Source organism: Corvus kubaryi, unplaced genomic scaffold (assembly GCF_017639235.1).
Source record: "Corvus kubaryi isolate FWS band 111438036 unplaced genomic scaffold, C.kubaryi_AGA036_p1.0 137, whole genome shotgun sequence".
In the NCBI taxonomy this organism is placed as follows: domain Eukaryota; kingdom Metazoa; phylum Chordata; class Aves; order Passeriformes; family Corvidae; genus Corvus; species Corvus kubaryi.
In genome coordinates, this window is record NW_024580671.1 from 28,984,616 (window position 1) to 29,010,195 (window position 25,580).

The window sequence follows — 25,580 nt, forward strand, 5'->3', positions numbered from 1 at the left end:
AAGATTAGGAGGAAATAAAGATGGGTATCTAAAGTGCCTTTCTGCAACTCAGGGCACTGCACTGATTCTCCTATCTGTCAGTCTGCTGTGTTGCCCCTATCCAGTGAACGAAAACATTGTAAGAAAAACTAGGAGTTGCAATTTTAAAAAGCGTATCTGACAGTCCCATTCCAATTAACACAGATACAGCAAGTACCTCTAAAATAAAAATCTGCTTTTCCTGTGACTTGCACTACACAAGTTGCAATAAATCAGTGTAAGCTGTCAGATAAGCTGGGCAATGAAATACTCCACTGCTTCAGCTTGCTGTCTGCCAGCTTCTAAGTGACCCAGCTTTTTGTACTTGAGGCACAGCTACTACAGAGTAGTAGATTTTAACTCCTTCATACCTGCTCCCACTTAGAAGTGGAATCCATCCTTAAAACTTAAAGATTTACAGTTAGAAGCCACATTCTCCTTCAAAGTGACAAGACATTCTCATTGAAGGTTCAGCTTGAAGTGAAAAGATTCATGCACAAGCTACCACTGAGAAAAATACCTAAATCCAGGATCTCTGGAAAACAAACTTTGCAAGTTCTGTGATTACAGCATTACTCCACTTTCACAGAGAAAAATTTATGAAGAAATTTCCATATTTGAGAAAATTGAAAACTGGTAAGACCAGAGCAGGGAAGGGTCTCTGAATCCTCACAGGACTCTTTCCAAAGAAACTCTCTCAAGTAATTACTGTCTCCCATCTTGATTTTCCCTATGTCACATTTCACCTGATCTTTTAATTAAGTTTTCATAAAGCAAGATTTAACTGAAACACCAATTACAGTAAAACCTAGCTACATATAATTGAATTTTCACTCAAAAGTAAAAATTACTTTATTTACATTTTAAAACATTTTTGGTCTACTTTCTCTTTCTTATTTCCCAAAACAAAAGGTAGGGACTGCTGACAATACTGCAGGAGAGCAACATCAGAAAGCAGAATTAATTACCCACTGGGAAAGAATCATTAAACTGAGCACTAATAAAGTAACTGTGAGTAGGAAAGGAACTAGTTGTGATGTCTTCTAATAAAGCACCAAGAACTGGCAATGAAGCACAAAACAGCTCATAGGAGACTGGATCTCTGAATTAGTCACTCACTACCCACTCCTACCTGCCCAGTTAGAATTATTAATACTTGCATGCAGTAAGAAAATAATAAAACCACAGTGTTTTCCCCATAAAATTTTACAATCCATTGCAAAGCACATGTTGATAACAGGCTTTTGTCAATGAGGCTGGGAAGAGGACTCTACTCTAGCAGAATGCTACTCTTCCTGCCTCCTTAAGAACAGAATCCTCTTCCTTAACACTTGCAACCTACTACAACAATATAACAGCTAGAAAAACTCCCCATGGACTATGCTTCCAATGCAGTGTGTTCTTTCAGCACTTTATATCTCTACTGCTCATCATCTGGAGATCTACCTTTCAAATACTGTCCAGTTCACATGCACATGCTCATTCTGAGTTTACACTGTTGTCTTTTCTTAGTTTAAAGGACTTCTTAACTGCTAATATGTACAGACCTTTTGAGTACTGTTTCAATATACCGTATCAGAAAACTCAAGCTTAGGTATGACTTACCAAAAGCATTTAGTGGCAGTCCTCTAATGACTCTTGTGCCAATTGCTTGTAAGGCACAGAATAGGAAGAAACTGAAGAATAAGCATGGTCAGTGATACAGCATGTCAGATTACATTCTGGAACTTAAGTCTATATTACTACACTGAGATACATCTTAGAATGCTTTTTAGAGGCGGATAGATTTTTGGCAATCTTCTTCTCCTCAATGACAAGTATGTGACAATTTGTATATATCTGTATCTATCAGTTTGCACTTCCAGTTAAGTAAAATTACCTACAGTTACAAAGTCATTTGGGAATTATATAATAAACTTAAAAATTAATTAAACAGTCATTAAGTGCAATTTGTAACAAATAATTTACCTGCATTTCAGTTAAGACTGAATGTCAGGCTGTCCTGAGACCAGACCTCTCCAAGTAGTACCACCAACAGTACTGCCTGTCTAAAGGCCAAACACACACCAAGGAGGGACAGAGATCTGACTATAGAGGAAATTACCTGAGAAATTGAAAATCAGACTATAAAGTCCATTAACAGAAATTGCAGTGTTGAACAGGTTACGACTGATAGAAAAAATGATTACTATTTTTTTTTAAATAAGTCCAAGAATATTTTTGAAGATGCAAACATCAGTTCCACCTTACAGAAAGAAATATGGAGGCATAAAGCACCACAGTCACTTGATGATCCAAATGCCAGAAAGTGAAAAATCCAAGAATTACAGATTGGTCTTATGTTCATTAAGCAAAAGACTGCATCAGACGCTTGGGGTTTCACTGTGCAGGCCAGGGCTTTCAACAGTACAGCAGATATTTTCTTATTCATAGAATGGTTTGGGTTGGAGAAGACCTTAAATATTATCTAGTTCCAACTGCCCTGCCACAGGATGGGCAGGGACACCTTCCACTAGACCAACTTACTCTGACCCTCTTCCAGGGTGGATTCACAATTTCTCTGGGCAATCTGTTCCAGTGCCTCAGCCCTCCCACTGCAGTATTTCAAGTGAGTGGCAAAGTAAAACAACCACATGCATGTATTAACTTATTAACTTATTTTAACATAAGACTGTAATTCAGGGTTGTGCTTGTGCCTTACACAAAAAACTTCATGTTATGGAAAGATGAGCTTGAGGTTTTGTGTCTGTAGCTCTTTGTATCAGCATGAAGTCATTTTTTTTTCTTGCAATAGTGTTCTTGCTACAACTGCTTCTACAGCACACAAGCAAACAAAATGGGTTCCAGGTTGTAGAACAGGCAACCCCCTCTGGTACATGCACTGGCAAAGTTTGACTGTGACTTAGAAAACTGATGGCTACAGACCCTGTAACAAGACAAATTTCCAGAGTACAGAACACACACAGCAAGAGTGAAAGTGAAATGTAGCAGACCAGACACTTCTTGGCATATTATTGCTTCAGGGATGTTATGTATTTTAGTGGCTGATAATGCATGACAAATAGAAATCCAAACCAAAGAACGCTCAGAACAACTGTGAAAAGGAGACAGAGTAAAGCAAACACTTCTCAACCTATTACTGCTTTAGGGATACAAGTATTTTAGTCCTGATAATGCAGGACAAACAGAAATCCAAAGAAAGAGCCATACATTGCTTCTGGATGATTCAGCTGCATTGGGAACATATTTGTGTGAGACTGAGAAGCATGCACACAGGCATTTTTACGTTTGACTACAACTAGCTGAATCATTTGCTTCATGCAAGAAACAGAGCATTGCTGTAAGCAAAATACCATAGAAGATTAATATAAGCACTTACAAGTAAATACTCTATGTGTTATCTTCAAATATCAGTTTAAAAGTCTCACAAACTTCTCTAGAAAATCTGCCTAAAGCTATACTTTTCAGTTGTAGCTCAGTATGACATCCATATCTATCTTACAGACTTAATTTTATATGAACCTACAACTACCTGATGAACAGATTTGTATATCCTGTAAAGTACTGTAATAATTAGTAGTTTATCAAGATCATGAGGTAAAGAAATCAATTTTGCTGGGAGTGTGCCAAGTCGGGCCTCTTGAACTTCTTCCTCTTGCTCACTGCTACAGCACAGATGAAAACTAGTTACCCTGTGCAGGTGTTAAAACATACAAATCCATATTATCTAAGTCAAGAAACACATCCCCACTTGATAAAAATTTAACAAAAAAGAAAGGACTGAGAGAAGAACTATATGTCCACACTTGATAAAAACATTTAAAGAAGCAGAAAGAATGGCCCCATACCCCAAAGCCATTCTTTGTTTTTTCTCTTGCGCTCCACAGCACAGCTGTGGAATCTGTTTCAAACACACTAATCCTGAAAATCTGTACACTTGGTTTACAGTATCGTCTTGCATAACCATCTTTAATCCCCTTTTTTCTCACCCCAAAAATACAATCAACCCCTAATTAAAACTTCCAGCAATATAATTTTATTTCATAACTCTATTCTTTCTGCGCATAGAGGCACATGTGGAATTCTCCAGATGTCTGCACTCCTTCCTACTTCCCAATGTGGCTGTCTAGAAGGCCAGGATCAGACATCGTTTCTCACCAAATGGGCCAGGAAAGACAAGTATGGCAGATGAATTACTGAAGTTCAAATAGTGCTACTTCAGCACTCACACTTCCAGTTCCTCCTTCTATGCACCAGTGCAAGGACTGTGATTTCCCAATTTCCCTACATCCCAGTCTAAATTAAATTCCCTAGGGAAACTTGGGGGTAAGAAGCCATTGCAGCTAGAAAAACTGAAACACTGACTAGTTTGACTGCAGCAAAGTAGCTCATAAGAAGTCCCCATCACACAAGCACAGTTTCACTCCATGTATGCCAGCTAGATGAGTCTCCAGGAAGAAAAGCAGAATGAATACCAAAGCTTTAGACAGCAGGCTAACAGGCAGCCCAGGCTTGTCCTCGTCCAACCAGCACACTGCCATAGAGATTTATGCCTCAGCAACCCATCTAAAACAGTCACACACACAAATCCATACTCAGGGATCAACCATAAGCAGAGGCTCAATTAAGTCAGCCAGAAACATGTTAAGATGCTAGATAAGGAACACCAGAAAACATGCACACAGTGCCTTAGAAGTTTCACCACTACAGGGTGAATTGCTGAGAATTAGCTTCTGAATAGATTAAACACAACTGTTCTAAACAGGTGGCTCAGATCTTGCTAAAGATCCAACTGGTATTACAGGACTGCTGGTCTTGAGCTATGAGGAAAAGCCTTCTCCACACTCCTGCATAACAAGCTCAGAGTACTGTTTCTTCCTGTGCAAGGAGACACTCCACATCTAAGAGGATAATGATTAATAGCCCAGATAGTACTTGGGTGTCAGGCAAAGCAATTAACTTTAAATCAGCGAGAGGCCTGCAGACTGATACAAGACAGCTTTTGAAGGAAGGGAAGGAGTAGGTGGGGACAGAGTAGGCAGAATCAAAGCCAAAACACAAACAGTATCTCTTCTTGTTCTAAAGTCTCCATCAGAGACACAACAGAAGGTAAAACAACAAAGCACGACCTAAAAAAACATGCCATGAAACTCCAGCTTTTTCAGAAGCACTCAGGCTGTTGAACATGATAATATTTTGTGTAGCTCAGCTAGTAAACCTGCAGACTGGGGTCAGGAGAAGCCCTAAGCCTGCAGGGCGCTAAGATGCACAGACAAAATCACATAGAGCACACAGGTGCAAACAACTATTGTGCCCTACCCAATGTTAGATTTTATGATAAATCATATCTTCTCATCCAAATTGTAAAAGATTTAGTAAAGTACATTCCCACTCACTAAAAAGGAAGTTAACATTATTTGTGTAATGTTCTACTCAATGTGTGCCCACATTTCTGCTATATCACCAATGATTTTTTCCAAGAACATGACAGTCAATCATTACAAGAGGAAGGATCTGTGCTTTATTTCTCCTCCTACCCAAGCACAACATACAGCACAAAACCAGACCCAAGTACTAGCTCAAAATATTCTCACGGTGATTGAATTTTTGGGCTAAAACATCATGAATGCCTATGTATAACATTTAGCCTTTTCCACCTCTATCTTCAGGATCCTAAAATTGCCCAGGTGGCTTTGGATTTCATTCATACCAAGTTGTTCCAAGGTGAATTGGACTGGTGAGGTCAGCAGCACCTATGATTAATGCAGAAGCAGGAGTTCTACCAGGCAAAAGAGTTAGCTGAACTCCATAGCAAATAAAACCAGACTTACCTTTTCCCTCAGGCAGATTCCCCATTCCTGTGCTGACATAGCTACTACTGACCTCAACAGTCCAATAATCAAGGACCTGTGAACAAACAAAAAAGGTCACTGGTATGCAAACATCTGCTGAAGTGCATGCTTAAAGTACACACAGCTTTGGACTTAACCACTACTTCCTCCATACTCAGCACAGCCTGTTTCATACATTACCACACTGCCTTCATCAGATGTTAGACTGTCCACACTCTCCATCAGAGCTCCAACCAACAATTCTAAAAAAATCAACTAACCAAATCAGAGAGCAAGTACTTAGTGGTGGGTCCCTATGATTTTTATCTCCTTAACATCATAAATAAAGCATCCTAGGTAGGCAGCTACAAGCAGAACAGTAAGTTCAAAAGTTTTGAATAGGCAGAGCAGGTCCTCATACAACTAGGACAGCAAACAAAGCACACTGACCTGAACCTTAGGCACATAAAAAATGCCATAAGGAGGAGTATTTCTTTCCTACTATCATCTGTTGAACAAGTAGATTCCAAAGGAGTACTAGCTCTGACTTGAGTCCTCTGACTTTGGGATTCTGATATACCATCCTCCATCAGCTATACAAGAATTTAGGTTCCCAGCTCTCCCTGTTCCCAACTGCACTCCAGTTAGATGTTCAAACAGGAAGCAAAAATATTCCATCTCTATAACACCTCATGTAGGCTCTGTGCTTCTGCTATCTTTCTAGATTGCTGAAGTTGCTCCGGACTTCTTGTCATGGCTTTCATCATAATTTATTTAGTTATCTACCACTTTTCCTATAAAAATCTTGTAAGTGCTTTATTAAGTACATTTATTAGCTTCAATAAAGAGGTTTTGCTTCCAAATTTCTACAGGCACCCTTGAGATAGTAGCTTCTTTTTTTCCTTTCATAACTCCTGATAATTTTTACAATTGGAATGTTTACAATTTTTACAGCTGGAATGTGAAACCTATGCTACAACAGCATGAGAAAAAATTGCAACATGCTCAGAAGTTAGCTGTCTTCAGCATCAAGATCATCTGACTCTTTTTTAAAGAAATTATTGAATCCTGACTGCCTGTTCATTTCTGTGAGCTAAATCAACAACTCTATTTTCTCCAGGTTAAGTACTGCAAGTTCCTCCAAGACTAGAGCTGTAAAACCTAATGGGTCATACTGTTTGAATTTTCATAATATTAGTTAAAAACCCACAGAATCACTGATAACTACCAAGTATTGTAGTACCATTACAGGTACTACCGGGCTTTGAACAAGAATCAATGGTAATTTAAGGAAGGAAATCAGAGGGATGCAAACAGGAACTGCCAATTTCCACCAGCTGGTCTGGTCTTGTTTTGGAGGCTAAACTGCACCACAAGGCATGAGAACAGGATAGCACTAGTGCTCCTTCTCCCTTCCTGCTCCTCTGGGTACAGCAGTTCTGCTCTGATACTGCACCAGGAAAAAGGAGGAGTACTTCTAGATCTGGTCATCTCTCACCCTTGGAAATGAGAGACATGCAAAAGCAAGATCTGATGAACTGCAGGAGACAGCTCAGAGAAGATAGTTTTCAAATGCTACCAATACCTAACTTTTCTTTTCTATTAGAAAAAATGCAATTGATGGCTTATGAATGATGGCACTACTCTGACAGCAACATATCAGTCCTAACAACATGAAGTTACTTAATGACACTAAGGTCACCATGTTTTTATAACTGTCAACTTAAAGGAAAGAAGACGGTCAGACAAGAACAACCAACCCAATGCAAAACTTCAACATCCACCCATTTATTAGGGATGTGGTGAGTTCAAGATGGATTAAAGTTCCAATTATTGGTGCCTTCAAGTAGGCCTAATTTCAAAGTTCTTATCTGGTGAACCAAGAGTAGAAGTACTAAAACTACAAAAACATACCTAGAGTACTATCCAGTGTTACCATGAAAGGGAGATTGGTCAAGTCTTTGTAGGGTTTCCATGTTGTTCTAGCACGGAATATTTAGGAGAAGGAACAGGAGAGAATTTCTTATGAGCAAACAGAAATTAAAAACCTTCCATTGGCACATGCCAGCAATCAATTCAGTAGATGTTTCTCAGAGCAGAGCTCACCATAACACATTCCCTATTTACAAGACCACACACCCCACAGCATGGGCAAGACAACCTGTGTAACCCCAGGCAGGTTCTTTTGCTCTTTCCAACTAGAATACATTCCCCTGTATTTCCAGAGAAAGGCAGCAAAACACAAACACATACCTAATACTTTCAGCTGCTGGAAAACAATCTTTTTCCAAAGTGACTATGTGCATAGACACATTAAAACCACAATTACTGGTTTTGCTTCCCTTCCATGGGAAGCAATAGTGGAGAAAACCATGTACATGAGGCTCCTAAACAAATGAAAAGGGAAACAAAAGCGCTGCTACTTCTTGCTTCTGCAGGTTAGCCTGCAGAAACTCCCATTTCTGAGAACAGGCTTGAAAACTCTTGCCATAGGACTCCCACTTATGGTACAAGTTTCTAGAGCTATTTAATTTTGTCTAGACTGTGAAAATAAGGGTGATGGCAAGGTGACTCTAATTTTAGATACACATTTTTGTTTACATAGCAGGTTCTCCACCAATTCTGGCATCTCCTGGTTTTGTGTCTATCATCTGGAGATTGACAACCACTTCACTCCTGCCTCAGAGACAACTGAGCATGCAGCTGTATGTGCTTGGCTGGCTGTCCATTAGATTAGAGAGCTCCTCAATGCTACCAATTGAGATGAGACCTGTGGAACTCAGACCTTCCCAAATACTCAGTGTTGAAAAGTTCTAGAATTGAGGCCTGAAGCAATTGCCTCCCTGAAGACTGTTCAGCCTTGCAGTGTCTGTCAGCCCATCTGCTAAAAGCATCAGGTATCACTGGGGTTCTCCACACTGCCTGGAAAATTGTTTTGCCTTGAAATTGTCTTGTCACTCAGGAGTAGGAAAAAATATGCTTGTTGCTGTAAAACACTCACAAAGGATGAGCCTCAAGGTCAGCACCAGGTGGTCCTGGAAAACATCAGCTCTAATGAGAGCCAAGAAGTCTTTCAGATTAGCCACAGAGTACAAACCTCCTCCAGAGGTATCTCCTCCTTTGCTGAATTACACTGGAAAAATCAAGGAGGGGGGTGGAAAAAAAGTTCAGGCAGAGAAGTTGGGTTGACAGCTCCTGAATACACACACCTAAAAATCCATCTCCAGAGGAAGGGGGGAAAGATCCCGGAGTGACAACTACAGTACAAGCCCAAGGTAAACGCAAACAGTTGCATTTATCAATAAACATACACCTCTTTTTTTTTTTTTTTTTTTTTTTTTTTTTTTTTTATTTTACACAACTACTTCAGTGTCTGAGCTCACTAGCAGATAGCCACACAAAATGATGGCAGAACTCCAAGGAAAGTCAAGCCAGGTGCAATCCCTAGGGCACATATGGGGACTTCAAACAAGAATCTGCTGTTTGAAGGGGAGGAACACGAAAGGAAGTCTGTACCCAGTTGCAGAAGAGGCAGACACCCTTGCTATTTAGCCAAATAAGAGACCAAACCTAGGAGGGACTGGGAACACATCGGCCAACCCCATGGCTGAAAGCGTGCTGTGGCCCATCCACAGCCAGCTAGGTGTGTGGGGGGCTCTGGGGTCACAGTGTGGCATTTTATCCATGTCAGCAGCACATCTGGAAGAGACTTGTGAAGAAAGAAGGGACAGACTGTCTGAGCTAAGAAACCTAAGTTCAGTGAATGGGTATATAAACAGCCAAAATAAGAAACCACCTATGAAAAAATCCCCTTCAGAACATGCATTTGCTTTGAATAAATCCTTTATGAAACCAGTCTAAATCTGACAACAAATCAGAGGAAGATCAGAAACTGAAAGAACAGAAATGTGTGATTTTAAACCTTCATTTCTACAATTGTCATGCACAAAATGTATTTTAGAAGAGTTTGCACTCAAGTTGCATCAAAAGACTTACAGAGAGTTTAGCTGAAGTAATTAGATGACAACACACTCATCCAGAGCCGTGTTACACAAGATCTCTGCAACAGAATTAACAACTGCTTCTCTTGATACTTGTTCACAGGCATAATCATTGCAAATAAAAAGCCCAAAGGTAAAACTCTGCTCTCCTGATTTTCATCAGTCACTGGTTTCAGGCTTCCAGCAGCTCAATGCAGACTCAGGCTCCTCACAAACTTCACACCAGAAACACTGATTGTACCAGTCAGTTGTGAAAACCCACCAGTGAAGACCCATAAAACAATTTTGCAAACAAAGCTATCCATCAGGCCCGTTATACCTCTGTGATGCCAGCATGTAGCACAGCCACAGTTGTTCACTTTGAGCCCAACCACCTTGAGTAGAAAACATCAATTTTCAGGACTTCTGCACTTAGGAACACACTGCAAGCTTCCTTCAAGTTGCCTTTTTATCAGGAGTAAGAAGACCATAATTTCAGTTTTATGTCACCTATGAAATTGATGCTTTTTATTTTTTTCCAAAATAAACAAAGATACTTAAAATCTGACAGGAATTGTGTTTTGATAAAACAGTTTGACCAAGTACAGGGAAAATTATTTTAGAAAAATTCCCATGCTTTGAAGATAGAAAAAAAATTTCAAGTTTTATGAACTATGAGAATTAATTTCTTTTTAAAGTTAAATAAAAACAATAACAAGAAGGCCAAAACACCTCCCTTGTGACTTTAAAGAGTTTCCAGAAGAATCAAAAATCCAAAAATTCTCTTAGATAGAATTCTGTGTACCTAATACTTTATTCTGAAATGGTCACTAAATATAAGGTAACAACATTCATGTGCAAATTGCCAATTTTTGTATTGTACCATCAGACAAAACAAAAAGGGAGGCAGTGCTTGTTGATGTGACAGTGAACTGAGCATAGCACTGTGTATGCTGTCCAAGGCACACTAAATTAGTGGACTCCAAAATATACAGCTTTTCATCTTAAAGTAATCCTGGTACCCTGAAAGATTTCGGCTCCAGTCAGAAGCTAATGTATCCTTGCAGAAGCTTTTGCACAAGAACAGATTAAGCTCTTAAAATACAGAGACCCAATCCTGAGCACACACAGTAATGTCAGTAGCTTCAGATCCTGGAAGCTTGGGTGACCATCTCTGGGCAGTGACAGCGTAAGAGTCAATTGCAACAACCCAGAAATTTGTCTCTCCATCCCCCTCCATCCCTACTGCCAGCTTATATGAACAAACCACTGTCTCCAGAGGAAAAAATAACCTATGAACCTCTGGACTGAAAATTACAAGCATCTGTCAGAAGCAGCACAGCATATTTGGGGGTTGAAGGTGACTCCAGAACGTACGGAGGTGTAAACTCCTTTAAAAAAACCTGCTGGACATTCAGTTATAAAACCAGACTTTAGCTTTAGAGCTTCCCATATCAGGTTGTCAAGGGAGGATGAGAAGATTAATCTGGTTTTCCAAGATAAAAATACACATCACCTGAAAAAGCTCAATCATATTCAGAAAAAAAATACGAATATATATATATATATATATAAAACCCAGCACACACATCCTCATATTTCATAGGCAACATGTCATACCAGTTATTTTCTAGTATTTACACAGCATATCTGGTATTCCAGATGATAAGGTGGACCTTTATTTAACTACTTCAGAGTAGTAACACAGAGTTTGTACTACATGATGCAAGTCCTTTGGATAAATTTAGTTATTTTTGTCATTTGGTATTGAACCTCACTGTCAGTAAAAGCCAACCCCACCAGGGGAGCCATGACCATATGCCAGTGCTTTTCACTCCTGCCTAATTCTGTGTACAATCTTGTTTCCTCTGCTCAGAAAATGACCTACATATGTAGTCAAAAGATGCTACCAGGAGCACTACATATGTCAGATTCAAATATAGCCTTAAAGAAAAAATACTACAGACATTTTGAGCACAAAGCAAGCACTGAGCAGTAGGCTTACTGTGAAGATACATCATGCACGAAAGACTGGGATCAAGGAGAAAATAAGGCACCTAACCAGGCAGGTTTGCACTGCAGACTCAGTAACGTGCATATACTGTAGTCCTAAGTAACTCTGCTCTCATGAGAGCTTGGCTAGTGTGTACATTAAGTAATGCCTAAGCCCCACAGTCAGCAAGAAAACAAAACCCTGAAAAGCTGATCATGAATTGAGCACCATTTATTCTGCATGCCAAACAAGACAGGAGTATCTAATAATCCAGCTAATGACTGTACATCAAGACAGAGATCAACTTTGGAGGAGCAAGCTTAATGCTGTCACTTCCTGAACTCTGCTCAAACTGCTTTCCTTCCAGAGCTGGTATGTAAGTGTTCTTGAAAAAGTAATCTGAACAGCTTACTACCTTAAGCACCATGCAAACACCCACCTACATCAGCTGTAAACATTAAAATATTCAGTACCCTCAAATGACAGAAGGATAAACTACTCCCATTGTAGACAGGTGAGCTGTTGGCAAATCATGGCCAATGGGTTCAGGCAAATTGGGACATTGGACTGATTACAGCCTAAGAAAGAAGTGATTTTGCAAACATGGCTGTTTATTACCATCCTTTCTAGTCTCTACTATGTTTGTCCCAGTGATTACTCTTCTCACTCTCCACCTTCCTTCTCAAGGCAGCAGGTTTTCAGTAGAAGTAACTCTCATCTCCAGTCACGCCTTGTTCTTGCTTTTAGTGTTTCAGTTCTGGCCTGACCTCAGGCTTTGGGACAGACCAAAGATGAGCCAAGTGAAGGGACCCAGATTTCCTGTCAAGCACACAAACTACAGCAGCCAACACAATACAATAGGCTGAGGCCTTCACCATTATCAGATGCCATAGATCCAAACATGCTTTGTACCAATGACTTTTTGTCCTGGCTAAGCTCATGCAAAGTGTTACCAAGCACACACAATCCAATTTCCCAAACGTTTGGATTTTGCCTGCATTTGCTGTAATGGGTATCTGTCCAAGTGTTGCATTCCTGAGATCTGGCTCAGACAAATTCCTAAAGAGTCTGGGATACCAGAACTGCTTGGAAATGGGCAGGTGGGAGGGAATAATGGCCATAACCTTGTTCTTAAGCCATTTAGCCTGGAACTGTCATGAACTATGTATTTAGAAATTCAGATCTGAAAAGATCTAAGGATGATCTAAGCTCATGCTGAACATGTTTTCCCTTTTTATGCATTCCCTGTATTTCGTATGTACACCGAGGGGAGGACAGAGGGAAAGGGAATGTAACTGTTTCCACCATACAAATCCATTCAACATTTACAATAAAAAAGGGTTTAGGCTTGTCCTTGAGAGAAAGACTTTATTTCCAGAAACATCTCTTTCTGTAATGGCTGTATAAAAAAAGGAGAGTTTTTCCATTGCAAAGCAGCTCTAAGGCAAATGGTAAAAAATGGACAAGACAGACAAATGAGAGATGTTCCTCATTTTAGCATCTATCCTGTGGTTTTCATCATTGAAAGTTCAACTGTATTCCTTTATAAATCACAGTCACAAGAAAAATAGCCATTTTCTCACACAGACAAAATTAACATTGATCCACCCTGCACCAGCAAGGGCAGAAGGAACATCACCACATCTGCTTTTACAGCACCACAGTACTGCTCATAACACAGTAATTCATTTAGTAAATGCAAGCAAACACATATATCCGGAGTAGATCTCTTGATGGGCAATTTGCAGAGAGCTACAGGAAAGAAACCTAAGAAATGTACAAAACTACACACAGTTAAGAAGTTTTTACTGGTTTTCAGGTAGGAGAGCATTCATAACACTACACCCCTGCACCCTCACATTTTAGCAGTTCGTAATATCATTGAAATGTCACATTAGTGAACAGACTTCTTATACCAACATTAGGAAGTTCTGGCTCACTTTGGGCAGTAAAGTGATAATCAGAAGTCTCCAAGAGATGAAAGGGAAGAAAAAAGTTCTACCAATTTCTAATGCCTTGATGAAATTATCCAGGCTCCCTCTGGTGGGAGATTTAATGTAGAGACTGTTCCAGTTTGCTATATGAGAACAGCTTTGAACCACAACAGTTTTTTTCTTTTGTAAAATAAACTGCGTTAGGATTGGACTCTGCAATTCCTGGAGTCTCGTCACGCTTCAGTCACAGTAATCTGAGGTAAAGTTTTGTTTCTGGCCCTAAGCTACATCACATAAAGAAGAGCAATTCGTGATTAAAAAAAAAAATAAATAAAACATCACATTTTTAAAATATAAATTAGTGTCTTTGTGCTCCAAAATCCTCAGAACATGTCTCACTTCAGCTCTCCAGAGTCCCAGCAGAACCACCACCTCTACCCCTGATGTGGACAGAGGCCAAAGAGAGATCACTCTCCCCAGGGCACACAAGAGATCTAGGGCTCCTAGTTTTCTTTTCTGTGGTTTATGTATTGATTATATTAAGTCCCAAGTGTCGTATCTCTCCGACAACTCGAATATCATTTATTTGCACCACTGTAAGACAATTCCAGCATGCCTATGTATCTCTCTACAAAACACACACAGAGGAGTCAAGCAAGCCATCCATCCATTTCATTTCTCTACACCCCCTGAAGTTGTCATTGTAACCAGCTACGGTCAAGGAACATGACAAGCTTTACAAACACAAAAAGACATCACATTTGGTATTTTTAGTATCTCCCACTAAATATATGTACCACATATTGCTATTAAAATTCCTGTTATGCATGCGATCTCATAGTCAAATTCAGTTTTGCCTCCTGAACTTCATGACCAATGTTATCAACATTTTGCAGTCTGAAGTCTTGATTAAACAAAAAACATGCAGAGAGGTAGTATTAAAAAAAAAAAAAAAAATTAGAAGAACCATCCAGCTTGGGGTAGGAAAACTGCAACCTGAAGATGTTGCTGTACGGGAAGACCAGCATGAGCGCCTACATGGATGGAGTCAATTTTATTTCTGACAGCCTTTATTATGACTCACTAATTTTTCTTCCTTAATAAGGCCACGATTTGCATCAGAGAAAGTGTGTCTACAACAAGCCTGAGGACTCAGAAAATTATCCAATGGCTAAGAAACATAACTTTGCTACACAGAGGAAAACAAGTTTAGTTCTCAATTTGTCCTTGTGCTTTCAAATAGAAAAGGTTGCAAGATTATACCTACTATAGCCCAAGGATTCTGATTAACCTCATACAGCCCATCTTAGATGATGAGTATAATTCAATTACTGCCAGACAGGATGGCAGCTGAAGTTGAAGAGTAACCGAAATTCGGGGGACATTTAGGATATAGTCGGCATAGAAACCAGTCTCATAGGTTAGAGGAAACAGTCCTCATCACCACAAGTTCTTTGGGACAACTATAAAGTTTTACGAGAATCCACTGCTTGTAACCCATATAGGAAGGCAAACAAAGAGCAACAATTCACATTCAGGATGTCATTAATGAAATTCAAAGCCTTCAAGGCAAGCCTTAACTTATTCAGACCAGGGAAATTACTACCTACCTCATTTTGTCCCAGAGGCATTTCTCTTGTGCCCAAGTAAAGCTATGCGGGGAACCAGTAGAGAGGTATTTACAGCTCAGAAAGACGTTCGTGATCTCCTCGCCCCTGACTTCCCAGAACCCCCTCAAATGCAAAGCCTGCGGTGTGCGCTGTTGACACTGTCAGACCACCCTAAAGATAAAACTGCAGAAAGGATGCGAGACCGTTCTCCTCGTACGGAAACCAGACAACTCTCCCAGTAACGGGGCAGGACTACACCAGCTCTAAGTAAAATCGAAGAGGGCAAGCACACACACAGTTCCCTTGCACACCGCGCTGCGATGGCCGTGGGACCCCGCCCCGGACCTCGCTCAGCCAAGCGTTCCCCTCGCCAGCTCCCCAGCCTTGCACACCCCGGGGCCAGTTCGCCTCCTGCCTCACCGCAAGGGGCTGCGGGCGCGCAGGGACGGCCGACTCCCGGCTCGGTTAAAACTGCCCCGGGGGAGCGCTGACCGCGCCGGGCAAGAGCCGGGTCCCCGCAGAGGAGGGAGCCCGGCGGGGCGGCGCGGCACTCACCAATGCCCAGCCCCACCACCACGCGTCCCGCCAGCAGCGTCTCCTTGTCGCGGGCGGCGGCCAGCACGCCGGACCCCGCCGTGAAGAGGCCGCTGGCCAGCAGGATGCAGGGCCGCCGGCCACACAGACCGTTCAGGACGCCGCCGGCCAGGGCGGACAGGGCGGCGGCGCCCACCGTGCTGGAGACGAGAAGCTCCTGCCAGAGCGCGTCCAGGTTGAGTTCCCTCTTGAGGAGGAGCAGCGCCCCCGACACCACACCGGTGTCGTAGCCGAAGAGGAAGCCCCCCAGAGCGGAGAAGACCGACACCACGTAGACGAAGCCGGGGGTCTCGTCCTGCTGGAACTGACGCCGCGCCGCCCGCTCCAGCTCTCCGCCCGACGCCGCGCTGTTGAGGCTGGAACAGGACTCGGCGGCGATGAGGCTCCGCTCGCCCGCCGCCGCGCCCGAGCCGGCGGACCCGTCCGCCTGTCGCCGCCGCTTCTCGCCCATCAGGTTGCTCAGGCTCCGCAGCGTGTACTCCACATTATCGCTGGCCTTGCGGGACATGGGACGGCCGCGGCAGCTCCCGCCCCGAACGGGGGAGGGCAGGGGGCTGAGGCGGGCGGCTGCCGGGCTACTCAGACTAGGGCGGCGGGGCTGCCGCTGCTGCCGACGCTACCCGTCCTCGGCGCGCCCGCCCGCCCCTCTCGGGCCGCGCTCAGCTGGATCGCATCGTCCCCCCGCCGCCGGGTGGACTTGAGGGGAAGTTGCCGCCGCTCCCAGCGCCCGGGCGGAGCTGGAGGCGGAGGCGGGCGGGGACAGCGGCGAGCGCGGCCCGGCGGGCGCAGGGGGCGGGCCCCGCGCCGTGCGCGGTACGGGGCAGGCGCGGTCCGGAGCGCCTGCGCACCGAGTGTCGCCGCTGCGCTCCCTCGCAGGCGTTACGGGCGGGCGGTGAGACTGGTGGCGTGTGTTCGGACTAGGAAGGAAGTCAGGATGGAAGCCAGGAAGGAAGCCCTGGGCGGGTGGGTGCCACGCAAGCCCGGGGACCGGTCCCCGAGCGCGGGGAACTGCTCCTGCTGGCAGCCCCTGCCTGCACGAGATGGAAGGGGCCGCTGGCCGGGGCTGCCCGCCCGTCCCACTGCCCAGGTGCCTGGCGCACGTAAGGATCGTGATTGACTTAATAACTGGATTGTTTCAACGGAGGCAGCGTTCAGCATCTGCGTTTGTCATTTTCTGAAGTGCTGGGTGACACTGGGTTGCTGCTGAGCACGGAAGTAGCTGGTTTTCGCTGCTGGAGTCTCCCAGCTCTCTTGGTTCAAACTCAGTTGAGGGGACCATTTCAGATCATTAGTGTCGATTGATTGTCCTGACCTCCCCTGCTTTCCCTCTTTCCAGAGTGTTGAACAGGAAAAGCCCTGAGGCTGCACAGCTCCACAAAGCCCTTTGGCGCTGTGCCTTTGCAGTCGCCGGCTGTCACTGCAGCGGTTCTGAGCGAGCCTGCCCGCCCCCGGCCCTGCCAGCTGCGCGGGGAGCTGTAGCAAGCGCTGCGCTGCTACCGCGGAGCGTGGCAAGAGCACTGGAACAGGCTGCCCAGGGACGACTCGCTCTCTGCGGACGCTGAAAACCCACCTGGACGTGTTCCCGTGTAACCTGCTCTAGGTAACCCTGTCTTGTCAGGGGGGTTGAATGATCTCCAGAGGTCCCTTCCAACCCTAACGGTTCTGTGATTCTGTTACCAAAAAAAGGGGACATTTCCAGCAGTTGTTCAGAGAGGGACAGGTTTCTTACCACGTAGGAGCAGAGTTTGGAACTTGTTCTCGTGTTTATGCTTGAAGTAGAACATCGCGTTTTGCTAATTCCACCTTTAAACAGTCTTTTTGGGGATTTTTCACCGGGATGCAGAGCCTGGCGAATCCTGTCAGCAGGAAGAGGTGCCCGGCTCCATGGGGACCCAGGCAACCTTTGCCTCTGGTGCACATGGAAGGGCCTTCCAGGTGCAATGCAGACTTTGGGGAAAAAGAATATATCATAATATCACAATATTATCATTTGTACTTCTTGTATATGTATATTGACAGATACATGGATAAAACAAAATTTTCCTTCTGACTTGACTGTCTTCTGTAGAGATTCTCATAATGAGGCCAGCCACTAGCCGGAGAATTTTGGTAATTAATTGGATCAGTTGCCAGCCCACACCTTGTGAGCAGAACTAGTCATAACCATGTGATTTTAAAAAATAGAAGAGGGAGCAAAGTCCAACATGGCCAGCTGCACACAGCCTCCTTGGTGGCCTCTGCCTCAAAGCAAGCTGTGGCATACTAATACTGGTCCAGATAATACCAACTAGATAAAATAGTGAGCTGTAGTTACTAAAATGAGTTATAGTAACAGTATAATAATGTCTATATAGTTAATTCAGTTAGAGACAGAAGTGGCAGTGGATTTCTAAATACAATAGGTCAACTTGCATGTTTGAGCATGGGAGAAGCCTGAACTAGATAATAATTAAATGCATGTTAACATTCAGTTATTTTTAGTCAATATACGGATAACAGAGTATGATTGGCACAGGCCATTCCTTATTCTGATAAAGACCAATAGGGGCCAACCCAGTACTAAAGCAAGAAACAGTTCTAGGTTCTAGCATCAGGAATAAAGTTATCACAGAGTATGCTGAGTTGGAAGGGACCCACCAGGATAATCAAGTCCAACTCCCAGCCCTGCACAGCACCATTTCCAAGAGTCATGCCATGTGCCCAAGAGCATTGTCCAAACGCTTCTTGAACTCTGTCAGGCTGGTGCTGTGACCACTGCCCTGGGGAGCTGTTCCAGTGCCCAACCACTCTCTGGGGGAAGAACCTTTTTCTAATATCCAACATAAACCTCCCCTGACACAACTTCAGGATGCTCCCTCAGGTACTGTCACACTGGTCACCACAGAGAAGAGATCAGTTCCTGCCCCTCCTCTTCCCTCAAGAGGAAGTTTAACTGCAATGAGGTCTCCCCTCAGTCTCCTCCAAGCTGAACAGACCAAGTGACCTCAGTCATTCCTCATATGGCTTCTCCTCAAGGCCCTTCACTGTCTTTGTTGCCCTCCTTTGGACACTCTCTAACAGTTTAATGTCTTTTTTATATTGTGGTGCTCAAAACTGCCCCCAGCACTCGAGGTGAGGCTGCCCCAGAGCAGAGCCAGACAATCCCCTCTCTTGCCCAGCTGGTAATGCTGTGTCTGATGCCCACAGGACACAGGTGGTCCTCTGTTACGATCCAGTTTAAACCCAGAAAAGCAAAGAAAGCTAAGTCTCTGTGATAAACCAGAAGGAACTTAGAAGGTTCAAAATATTCCCAGAAACGAGATTAAAACCAAACGAGATTAAATGTTGATGCCAAAAAATTCATGTATTTTATTTAATAGTAAAAGAGGCAAAGAGAAAGGAAGAGAAAAGAAAGAAAGAAATGGAAAAGTGTGCATGGGGGGGTGGGGTGACAGGGAGAGGGGACGGGGGTTAGGTAAGCATATCACCTATCTGAAGGTCCCAGTGATGTGTCGTTGCTCCCCTCCATCTGGTCTTCTGGCGGTGAGGGTCCACCATCACTGCTGTGGTCACGCTGCCACACGCTACGCCACGCTGCCACAAGCCACCACACCACACACTACGCCACGCCAGAGTGCAGAATCCCGTGGATTAATATACACTTTGGGTCAGGTGGGAATGCCCACGTATCTCCCCTTGCAGGGCCTGGCTTGACACACTGTCCCTTGCAACACTGAGGGTCTGTTGCATCATCTCTGGTGCTCTGGTGCAGGGTCTGGGGACCCCTTTGAGGGGGGCCCCTGTGATGGGCCATGTCACCCCCTTCTGCTGTGGATAAGCTTCCCCCACCCCGATGAGGACCCCTCAGCTGGGCTCCTCTGCACAGTGGAGGATGGGCAGTCACTGGGCTTCTGATCACAGGCTTTTTTCCCAGATACCCAAAGCCTCTCCTCCCTCCACCCCTTGGTTCGAGGGTCTGTTCGAGCCTGGCAGCTGATAGCCCTGGGGCTGTGGTCTCCACCTTGGAGGTGTTCAGCCTGTGCTTTGTGAATGTCCCCAGCCCTGAGCTGTTACTTTATCTTATCTTCATCAGCGAGCAGTGTAAGGCCTCAGTCAGGGCCCCATTCAGGGTGCAGTGGTCTCCTCTGCAGCTTTTGTAATACAGTTTTAATAGTCCTTTAAGAAAATGTTTAAGTCATAAATTATAATATTTCAGTCTCTGACACCCTCTTGGCTGCCAGGGCACTGCTGAGTCAGGTTCAACTTTCCACTGACCAGGACCCCCAGGTCCCTTTCCGTGGCACTGCTTTCCAGCCTCTCATTCCCCAGTCTGTCCGTACATGCAGGGATGGCCTGGATGTTCCAGGTGCAGAATCTGGCACTTTCCCTGGCTGAACTACTGAATGCTGGACATTTTGTCCAGAAGGATACTACGAGAGACAGTATCAAAAGCTTTACCGAAATCCAAAAATATTACATCAACTGGCTTCCCTTGATCAAATAGATGGGTTACCAGGAACTGTCCCCTCGGGTCCAGCAGCTCTCCATGAGCAGATTTCTACAGCACCAGCAGGAGAGAAGCTGTAATCTTCCAGAAGTCTCCAGATTTGCCTGACAAACACAACACTCACTAGTTTTTATATGTAAGCCCCAAATAAAAATGTGGGACACAGTGCATGAAACAAAAAGCATTCGCACCAAATCCCTAGCCAGCTAGAAGGAATGCTTTTACAGAACAGTGTCACAACAGCTGGCTGTCACAAAAACAACCTGTCTTTTTAACAGCCATCTCAGATGCTGGAGGCATTCTGTATGTTGCAGTTAATAGAGACTCGAGAGAGCTAACAAAAAGCTTTTATTTTTTCCACTGATGGCCCAACACAATCACAGACATAATTTCTCATCAGATCATGCTGTCAAGCTTATCTCTTAAAAGGATTCCCTGAAGAAACGCAACAAAAAGTTCAGCTCTGAGATGCACTACACTGAAAACCGACTTCCTGAGAAAGATGGAGATTTGGTTTGGTTTGTAGATTTTCATTATTGTGATCATCTCTCCATAGTACTGGATTTCATGATAAAAGCTGGTTTATAAACGATTTCACATTAATGCAAAATGCAGTAGGTATGATTAGTAATCTAAGACAGGGTGTCAGATCCAAAGAAGGATTTGCATGGATTTTAGGTATGACATTACGCTTTCAAGAGATTGAATGTTTAATTGAAACACTGTTTAGATTCACAGCACTTTCTCATTCTCTCCTTCAAGGTGTGTTTGCACAATTGTTTGCCAGGATGTTGTGAACTAGATCAAAGAACTGGTCTGGCTTTAAAAAACTGAAGTTTTTGTGTTTCACAGAGAGCAGGAATAATCATAGGATTTTACTGCTTTTATGTTGTTGATACATGGCATACATCAGAAAATGTCTTCCAGAAAATTACTGAGCACTTTGTACATGTGCCCAGAATTCTGCCAGACCAGAACAGGAGAGTAAGCTCCTGTCTTTGCTGACACTCAGAAGTGGGTGGATGAGTGCCGAAATCTCCTGGGGACTTCAGACCAGCCAAAATTCACAGAGAGATGCTGTAGATGTGTTGGTGTAACAGTCTGATGGTCAACAGCCTCACCCAGTTAGTGTGAGGCTAGATTTGCTTCAGCCCAGGCAGACTGAAATCTCTTTCTCACCTCTCAAGAGAATGGTACGTTCAATAGGGAAAAGATGGATTCTTAAAGGAAATTGGGTTGATGTGCAGGCAAGAATGTAAGAGCCATGGAGCTAGACAGACAGTGAGGCAGAAAAGGATGTTATTCTGTGGAAAAAGAAGGTCAGCCTTATCAATGAGGGTTACATTCTTTACATAAAACTGGTTGCACTAAAAAAAAAGGGAGTAATACAACAAGCAAATCCTCAAATCACGAATTCTTCCCATCTCAGCTGGGGCTGTGGGGTTGGGCATGAGGGCTTTAGCCTCATGTGGGTTTCAGCAATACAGTGTCCAACCCCTTGTGTTTTTAAGCTCATAAACTAATCTCATTTGTTACTGTTTTGATGCTTTAAACTCTGATACTCTGATATCCTTTGATAATCAATGGATTTTGCAACAGTATTTTGGCAAACGGTTACTATGTGAGTTGAGAAATACACTGTCCTGGGCTGAGGTAAATCACCTAGCTGAACATGCAAAAAAAGATCAGCAAATGCAGTTTATAACAGCAGCTTATATAATGTCTGAAACCTTGGAAAAGCAATTATAGTCATGACAGAACCTTTTTTTACAAATTAAGTTTACTTGCAGGTCTCAAGGTTCAGAAATCTTTTCTGTACACAGATTTTTACATTATCAGTGTGCCATGGTGGGGTACAACTTTTTACGAAAAGTATTTCTTCCTGCTGAGAAGACACAAACCCCAAGCCATGACCACGCCAGTTTGCTGAGTTTGCAGATATGTATGGGTAATATAAAGTTGTGACTGTAAGGAATTCTCTAAAAGAGAAAAACAGAATCTGAAAATAGGAATTTAGAAACTATTTGAAATAAGCAGTGTATTGCCATCAAACTTCCTTTTATTCCAAAGGTCATCCTATTACAATGTTGTTTGGTCTCTTTGGAAAGAAGACACTTTCAGATATATTCTTTAGTTTTCTGGTCCCCATATAACATTCCTTCTCCAGCCATTTTTTCTTAACATTCATTTATCTGAATGTGCCTATCTCTGAGCTCTCAATACAGTTTTAGTTATTTCTAATCCTTCCAGTGTTTGATTTGGGTTCTCCTTTATATGTACAGATCCTGATTAGATCCTACTCCAATATCTCAACAAAAGTCACCTCTCGTATACACAACCTCTCCTTGATTGGATGCTGCTATATAGTACTCTTATTCCAGAGTGTCCTGGTCTGCAGTGAGACTTTTAGCCTATTACTTACCTTCTGCTGCAGTTATCTGAAGCTGTAAGCTGGGACATCACTATTGACCTCCATGTAAAATCCTTTTGAAATGAAAGTAGCATCAGAATTTATTGATAGGGAATGTACTGGCACCGTGCATTTAATCCTACTGGTCAAGTGTTAAGAGATAAATTGCTTAAAAAGTAGGAAGAGTTACAGTCTTAGCACTGGAGAAGGGTGTGGATGATGGTGATGGCAGAAAGAAGCTGACAAACTGTGAGATGAAGCATTCCTTTCCTTACAGGAAGACTGGAAGCAGTACAGCTAAGGTTTCTAAGACATCACATCACAGGCAGTTTCAATCCCATTACTAATGGTTACTAATGTAACCATTTGAGCTCACATTTTGCATAATTTGACTCTCATTCTATATATATGAATTCCAGCAAACCCACTGCAGTCCTATTGAAAATGCAATTTTAAGAAACACTTTTTTTGAAGTTAAATTTTTCTCTCTATTTTTAAAATCTACAACTTTTTTATGCTTTAGAGCAGGGACTCAGTTTTTGGCAGGAGAACAGCTCCTTTCTGGTTTTCCTTTGGCTGTCAAAATGAAGATCTAACAAGATTTGACTGAAACAGACTCTGGTAGAGTCAGCAGCAACATATGTGAAAGAAAACGTGCTGCTAAATCCAGTGTGCCCCAATGGCTGCGTCTGCAGCCATGAAATAGAGGGTTGTGCCCTGACCTCTGTGCAGGTGCAGGAGTGAGGGTCAGGCAACACATTTAAATGCATTGTTCTAAAATTCAGGGCCCAGCACATGCTAAAAGCCAGTGGCAGTGCAAAATGGGGAGCAGAGGGGGAAAGAAGACTTTTATTATTGCACCATTTGGATTTTTTACATTTGTGTACTTGCAAAGATGCTTTTCCAGGTTACAGTCCTTATGAAGTCCTTGTTACCCTTAAAAGTTATAATCAGTTGGTTACAACATCTGGCAGCATGAAAATCAAGGACTTGGCACAACACTACCCATGACATTCCAGGGATACCAGGGATGCTCTTCATACACTGTATCTTCAAACAAATGTATGCCAATGCAGAGCTGTTTGTCTGTCTGCCAAACAGAAACCTCCTCAAGTGCTGCAGGTAAGCCCAGAGTAACAACAGGCTATCCCTCAGTCAGTTCAGATTTCTGGAATCAGAGTAATGCTCTCTTCCAGCACGCACCTAGCATGTGGTGTACGTGGAAGACATATAGAGGAAGAGGAGACCCATCAATTTCAGTCCAAACCTCCTTCATTCTATTGCTCACTTAATAAATTTGATTTATGAGAGTCCATTTCCCTAAAAGGTGGGCAGTACTTCTAAACCAAATCCTTCTACAGATTATATAAGACCAGAACAGCAGTTGTCTATCATTTAATGAAAAATAAATCAGAAAGGCTTTCAGGCTTACTTATGACTACATGCTATTCTCCATCCCTGGAAAAGTAGCAGCTGACCTGGCATGAAATCACTACTTTATAAACTCTCACCTCATCAATGCAAAATATTTCCATCAAATTAAAGTTCCAAGAAGTGGAAGCCATATGCTGTAAGCAGCAGGTTAAAAGCTGGCTTTGCTGTCAGCCCTGACACTGCATTGCCTCAGAGCAGAGCACTGTACAGAAGTGCTTTTTCCGAGTTTGCAAATGAAACTGCAAACAGACCAGGAAGAATCCAGTTGCTGACTCATTAAGTTGGTCAACCCTTTGGATCTGACAGACTATGCATCTGTTAAAATTTGTTTGGTGGGATTTTTTCTGACAGGACTGTACCATGAGGAATGGGCAACTTTGAGAAGGAAATTGGGCCACATTAATTCCCTGTGCAATGGCAAAATACGCTCAGAGAGTGCCTGAAGTTGACTGACACAACATGCCAAGCATGTGGAAGTTGAAAATCAGCACTTTCCATTGCTGGGAAAGAGGATGTAGCCGCAGCACGCTGCCATTTGTATTTGCTTCCTTGCTTATTTCTTTCTGTATCTGTTCTTCAAAAGTCCTACATCCACCCATGTAGATGGATGGGGTTTTCTAAATCTATTTTGTTCTGCTGTATATTAAAATATGCTGCATTTTAAAATTGATCCTCTGTGAAATGTTTTCTAGAGCTTCCTCTAGAAATTTTTGCAATTCCCTGACAAGCAGCATACTGGCCAGGGTGATAATATTAAATAAAACATTAAACGCTCTTGAAAATTGCATTAATAGTGATTTTTGACCCCTTCAAAACATTTGATATGTGGATGTGCTAATCCCTTGGGAAGGTTAAGACTATCAGTAGGAAGTGTTGAACGGTCACTAATACCCATCACAAAGTAATGCCACTGACTTTTAAAAGGCATCTGTAAGTTCAGTGAGGACTTTGCTTTCAATATGACATTAACAACACATGGCCCTGGACATAACTAGAAGGCACTTCTGATAGTGCTCTGGGTGGAAGAATGGGAGTTAAACACACAGGATCTCTTTCTAGCAGCTTTCCAAGGTACCAGGCTATACTAGTGATAGAAAATGTCTGCACCTGCTTCTCTCTACAGCTGCAAATTACATGCCTAAATAAGGCAGATTTGAGCCCATCCCATTTTTTGCTTGCATCAAAAGGCAGGCATTCAGAGGCTTCCTTCAGGTGCCCTCAGTGGTGCACAGTGCTTGGCAATCAGGAGGAGCAGCTGTGCTGCCAGGCACAGTTGCAGAGGCTCTGCCA

General features: G+C 43.1%; 2 protein-coding genes and 1 long non-coding RNA gene across 3 annotated transcripts in view; 1 reads left to right on the plus strand and 2 right to left on the minus strand.

The window, feature by feature from the left end:
- Positions 1-16,727, minus strand: part of SLC2A13 (solute carrier family 2 member 13) — a 149,737-nt gene extending 133,010 nt beyond the window's left edge. The window contains exon 1 of the mRNA XM_042018311.1: positions 15,922-16,727. Coding sequence (XP_041874245.1) covers positions 15,922-16,468 — 547 coding nt within the window. The 5' untranslated portion in view covers positions 16,469-16,727. The remainder of the gene's footprint in view (positions 1-15,921) is intronic.
- Positions 16,577-17,744, minus strand: LOC121659482 (U1 small nuclear ribonucleoprotein C-2-like). The gene is made up of 2 exons (XM_042017576.1): positions 17,690-17,744; positions 16,577-17,085 (listed from the first exon to the last, which is right to left on the minus strand). Exons 1-2 carry the CDS (start codon positions 17,742-17,744, stop codon positions 16,577-16,579), a joined length of 564 nt encoding a protein of 187 aa, XP_041873510.1.
- Positions 17,745-20,412: 2,668 nt separating this feature from the next.
- On the plus strand, positions 20,413-25,072 carry LOC121659791. The gene is made up of 2 exons (XR_006014463.1): positions 20,413-23,978; positions 24,642-25,072. It is a non-coding gene; the product is annotated as an uncharacterized LOC121659791 (long non-coding RNA).
- The last annotated feature ends 508 nt before the right edge of the window (positions 25,073-25,580 follow it).

Excerpts from the sequence above, each read along its gene's own strand:
- LOC121659482 (XM_042017576.1), bottom strand. The coding sequence starts at position 17,744 with ATGTTCTACTTCAAGCATAAACACGAGAACAAGTTCCAAACTCTGCTC. Across the intron at positions 17,086-17,689 it reads CCAAACTCTGCTCCTACGTG|TTATTAAGTCAATCACGATC; the intron begins GTAAGAAACCTG and ends GAAACAATCCAG.